Source organism: Clinocottus analis, unplaced genomic scaffold (assembly GCF_023055335.1).
Source record: "Clinocottus analis isolate CAN_PGR_092001 unplaced genomic scaffold, fCliAna1.0.p SCAF_21, whole genome shotgun sequence".
NCBI lineage: Eukaryota > Metazoa > Chordata > Actinopteri > Perciformes > Cottidae > Clinocottus > Clinocottus analis.
Window position 1 is genome coordinate 14,408,712 of NW_027175943.1, and position 5,709 is coordinate 14,414,420.

Below are 5,709 nucleotides of genomic sequence, written 5' to 3' on the forward strand. Positions count from 1 at the left end.
ACGCAGTGAAAACATTCTAATTAAACTAAAAATATGAAAACGGACAATCCTATACCAAGCTGCGACTAAAAGTAATGCACAGATTATAATAAAATATTAATGATACATTGATCAGGAATCAATATATTTTGTTTTCCATAAAGCTTTATTTTGTGTTACTATATGTATTGTCTATTACTGAAAAAGTCAGTTAATATACCAAAATAAATCTTATAGAATCTGTCAAAATAAGAAAGAGGAGCGCCTTCAAACATGGGACTTTTTTTAGTGAAAGGATAAGCAGTCAAGAGTTAGACCGGTTGGGCCAGATCTGCATATCTTTCAATCGCTGCATTTTAAAGAAACGGCTTGACACCAAACACGTATTTGGCTTCTGTACAAGCAGCACATGGTAGACGGGCGTTCAAGCAGAAAAAGGTAAAAGATTAAACGCTATTATCTCCTATTCTGCATGGAATAGTATTTGGCATCTATATCCTGGCAAATACCAACATGTATCTGAAATGATGAGTGGAGTTGGTTTACACATTTTAGACAGAATGAATTAACATTCTTTATTTGTTTGTTTTTTCATAGAGTTAACTCATGGATTGTGGGCTGATCCTCGTTGTGCTCACAGGTTGGTGTCTCGTGTTGGATTATTCTGGCTTTTGTTTTTGAAATTAAACATTATTCACTCAGTGCTGCTTCTAGGTTCTGCATTGGGAGGAACTGAGAAAAAGAGAATGTTTGCTACTTTAGTGTTTGTTATAAATCAGTTGTTTTATAGAAAACATATATTTATGTACAGATTTTTAGGTCCAGAAAAATGTTCTTTTCAATACAGCATACCACACACCATTGATTCAGAAGGGGAACAAATCCCAAAAGAAATGATCAAGGAAAAATAAAATGAAAGAAGAGTAACATGGGAGGTATTCCTCTTGCAGCAAAACAGTTGCAAATTAAGAGTAAGGTGCAGTTACAAAGAACACACATGAATAGATTATACCACAGAAAATAGATTTCTTTCACAATTTATGTAAATAATGTCTTTTCTTATTGGAATCCAAAACCTCGACAGGTAGTTGAACTGGTTATCTTGCTGTCAGTGATGAACAGAAAAAATGATTTACTGAGGCAGACTGAATCTTTTGCACGCAGTCATGATATACAGTCAAGGAAATAGTGATTTGTCACTGCTATTTAACTACGAATACATGTTTACTTTTGTTTTAGCTTGCAGATTAGAGTTAGTTTACAAAAATCTCAACTTCGTATTTACTGCAAAGGAACATTGGGAGTCTACAAACTTCACGGAAATGCAAGTTTTAAAAAACTGAATATGCTTTGTTTTAGGTGCACTGGTCTATGTCGTCGCTGTAGATCCTGGTGAGGGCTTCTTAGTGACTTCGTCCAGTGAAAAGGTGTCCAGTAAAGAAGTGTCCAGTAAAGAAGTGTCCAATAAAGAAGTGTCTAGTAAAGAAGTGTCCAGTAAAGAAGCGTCCAGTGAAGAAGTGTCCAGTGAAGAGGTGTCCAGTAAAGAAGTGTCCAGTAAAGAAGTGTCCAATAAAGAAGTGTCTAGTAAAGAAGTGTCCAGTAAAGAAGTGTCCAATAAAGAAGTGTCCAGTGAAGACGTGTCCAATAAAGAAGTGTCCAGTGAAGAGGTGTCCAATAAAGAAGTGTCCAGTGAAGAGGTGTCCAGTAAAGAAGTGTCCAGTGAAGAAGTGTCCAGTAAAGAAGTGTCCAGTGAAGAAGTGTCCAGTAAAGAAATGTCCAGTGAAGAAGTGTCCAGTGAAGAAGTGTCCAATAAAGAAGTGTCCAGTAAAGAAGTGTCCAGTGAAGAAGTGTCCAGTGAAGAAGTGTCCAATAGAGAAGTGTCCAGTAAAGAAGTGTCCAGTGAAGAAGTGTCCAATAAAGAAGTGTCCAGTGAAGAAGTGTCCAATAAAGAAGTGTCCAGTAAAGAAGTGTCCAGTGAAGAAGTGTCCAGTAAAGAAGTGTCCAGTGAAGAAGTGTCCAATAAAGAAGTGTCCAGTGAAGAAGTGTCCAATAAAGAGGTGTCCAGTAAAGAAGTGTCCAGTGAAGAAGTGTCCAGTGAAGAGGTGTCCAAAAAAGAGGTGTCCAGTAAAGAAGTGTCCAGTGAAGAAGTGTCCAATAAAGAAGTGTCCAATAAAGAAGTGTCTAGTAAAGAAGTGTCCAGTAAAGAAGTGCCTAGTGAAGAAGTGTCCAATAAAGAAGTGTCCAGTAAAGAAGTGTCCAGTGAAGAAGTGTCCAATAAAGAAGTGTCCAGTGACGAGGTGTCCAGTAAAGAAGTGTCCAGTGAAGAAGTGTCCAATAAAGAAGTGTCCAGTGAAGAAGTGTCCAGTAAAGAAGTGTCCAGTAAAGAAGTGTCCAGTAAAGAAGTGTCCAATAAAGAAGTGTCCAATAAAGAAGTGTCTAGTAAAGAAGTGTCCAGTAAAGAAGTGCCTAGTGAAGAAGTGTCCAATAAAGAAGTGTCCAGTGAAGAAGTGTCCAATAAAGAAGTGTCCAGTGACGAGGTGTCCAGTAAAGAAGTGTCCAGTGAAGAAGTGTCCAATAAAGAAGTGTCCAGTGAAGAAGTGTCCAGTAAAGAAGTGTCCAGTAAAGAAGTGTCCAATAAAGAAGTGTCCAATAAAGAAGTGTCTAGTAAAGAAGTGTCCAGTAAAGAAGTACCCAGTGAAGAAGTGTCCAGTGAACTGGGCTTCAGATCAATAGGACAAAGTGAGAACAGCATCACTCTACAGTGGAATAAAGTGACCACCAATGTCCGCAACAGTCTCCTGTTTAATGGCAAAGAGATAAAAATCAGTCAACCAAAGGAAGACGGACCAGTGACTCACACAGTCTCATCTCTCACTGCTGGAACTAAATACACATTCACTCTTCTCTCTGTGTTTGTGAGGGAGTATGACATCAAAGAAGTAAGGAGATTGGGAGTCCACAGACTCACTATTACTGCAGTCACTGGTATGTTATACACCCTCATCACTTTTCAGTCGAAGAACTCTTTACTGATAATTTCTAGAATATATGTGATGAGTGAAATATGCACTCACTGAATCTGGAGTCACATTTAACCAAATACTCGATTTACTGACTCATTAACATGTTATATTTAATTAGAGATATAAAATTTTATATCCTTTAAGTGTCCTGTGTGGATAATTTTTGGGGATCTGTTTGCAGAAATAGATTATGATGTTATTAAGTACCATATATTTAGTGTCTGATTACCAACAAATAAATATTGTAGTTTTTGTTTCCTTAGAATGAGCGTTAGTGTCTATTTACGGAGCAGATGCTCCTTACAGAGTCCACTACTTTGAACCACCAGATTTCTACAGTTGGCTCAGAATGGTCAAGCCATGCTTACTAAGTCAAACACCAGTTGTGCTTGTTTCTCTCATTGTGAGCATTGACCTTTATGTGGCACTGCAGAATGGATCATTTTAAAGAACACCCAGAGTGTTATTCAATATAATCTTTCTTTGATCTTTTTATTTCCCAGCTCCTTCAAGCGCAAAAGGCTTAAGATCAACAGGACAAGATGAGACCAGCATCACTCTGCAGTGGAATCAAGTGAACCCCAATGTCCGCTATATTCTCCAGTTTAATGGCGTAGAGAGAACCATTAGTCCACCAAAGGGAGACGGACCAGTGACTCACACAGTCTCATCTCTCACTGCTGGAACTAAATACAAATTCACTCTCCTCTCTGTGTTTGAGAGAGTCAGAAGCAGTGGAGTCACCATTACTGCAGTCACTGGTAAGATTTAGAATTTCAGAACGATGCCCTGCTGTAGCCTAGTTAGCCATTCTTTTTCAATTTCATGTGATGCAAAATGAATCATTTGAAAACCCAGAGGGTGGGAATTCATCAAATCTTTCACTGCTCTTTTTCTTTCTCAGCTCCTTCAAACGCAAAAGGCTTCAAATCAACAGGACAAGATGAGACCAGCATCACTCTGCAGTGGAAGCAAGTTAACCGCAATGTCCGCTATATTCTCCAGTTTAACGACGGAGGGATTAACATCAGTCCACCAAAGGGAGACGGACCAGTGACTCACACAGTCTCATCTCTCACTGCTGGAACTAAATACACATTCACTCTCCTCTCTGTGTTTGAGAGCGCCAGAAGCAGTGGAGTCAACATTGCTGCAGTCACTGGTAAGATACTTGACTTCATCACTTTGCAGTAGAAGAACTCAGCACTGATATAAAGTCTGAATATATTGGATGAGTGAAATATGCACTCACTAAATCTGCATTTCGTGAACATTTTACACTGTATTCACTAACATAATAAATTATTATAGTCACCAAAAAAGTTACAATTTGAAAGTCCTTTAAATGTCCAGTGTTTAAAATTTGGAGGGATCTTTTGGCAGAAATGGACTATATTGTAAATAAGTATGTTTTTTTGTTTAGTGCATTATCACCTGGATATAAGAATGGGTGTATTTTAGTCTTCCTGAAATGGGTCGTTGTTATCTACGTGCAGAGCAGATGCTCCTTACAGAGTCCACTACTTTGCACCGCCAGGTTTCTACAGTTGGCCCAGAATGGCCAAGCCAATCACTTACCCTCGATAGGTCCGTTTGCATTTCTTGCTTAAACAGACAAAAGGCAGAAGTTGTCATTTTGTTGCAATCTGAAACCTCAACCGCTAAGTCACCCTAAATCTTAAATAGCTGGACCTTTCAAGTTCCAATAGTCTATTTTTAGTACATAGCTGGTCGTAAATGCTAAATCTGTTCATGTTCTGTATAAATTGTACACATATACATAATGCTTGCTAACTCAAACACCAGTTGTGCTTGTTTCTCTCATTGTGAGCATTGACTTTTATGTGGCACTGCAGAATGGATCATTTTAAAGAACACCCAGAGTGTTATTCAATATAATCTTTCTTTGATCTTTTTCTTTCCCAGCTCCTTCAAGCGCAAAAGGCTTAAGATCAACAGGACAAAATGAGACCAGCATCACTCTGCAGTGGAAGCAAGTCAACAGCAATGTCCGCTATATTCTCCAGTTTAACGACGGAGGGATTAACATCAGTCCACCAAAGGGAGACGGACCAGTGACTCACACAGTCTCATCTCTCACTGCTGGAACTAAATACAAATTCACTCTCCTCTCTGTGTTTGAGAGCGTCAGAAGCAGTGGAGTCAACATTGCTGCAGTCACTGGTAAGATACTTGACTTCATCGCGCGGTAAAGGAAGTCAGCACTGAATATATTTGATGAGTGAAATATGCCCTTAGTAAATCTGCATTTAAATTACATTTTACACTGTATTCTCTAACATAGTAAATTATTATATTCACCAAGAAAGATACAATTTGAGAATACTTGAAATGTCCAGTGTTTAGAATTTGGGAGGATCTTTTGGCAGAAATGCAAAATAATGTTCACAAGTATGTTTTCTTTATCAGCTAAAAATAATTGTTGTATGTTTGCTTTCTTATTTAAAATGGGCCGTTTTTTTTATCTACATGCAAAGCGGGTGATCCTTACGGAGTCCGCTAATTTCAACTGCCATGTTTCTAAAGTGGCCCAGAATGGTTAAGCGTATGCCTGACCCCCGCACGACTGCAGCTAACTCATCAGAAAATTGTCCAAAATGGCTGAAATTTAAACATGGCATTGCAATGGGGACCTTTAACATGGTCCTCTAAGCACACGTCTGCAGACCATTGTTAAAAAAAAGAT

The 5,709-nt window shown here is 38.5% G+C and overlaps 1 protein-coding gene across 1 annotated transcript; it reads left to right on the forward strand.

Annotated features, from left to right (window-relative positions):
- Nucleotides 1–585: 585 nt before the first annotated feature.
- LOC137792623 (uncharacterized) lies at nucleotides 586–2,718 on the forward strand (the record flags this gene model as incomplete). Its single annotated transcript, XM_068588364.1, has 2 exons — nucleotides 586–619; nucleotides 1,366–2,718. Coding segments are annotated over exons 1-2 (1,387 nt in total), but the record flags the coding sequence as incomplete, so codon positions are not given.
- Nucleotides 2,719–5,709: the final 2,991 nt, after the last annotated feature.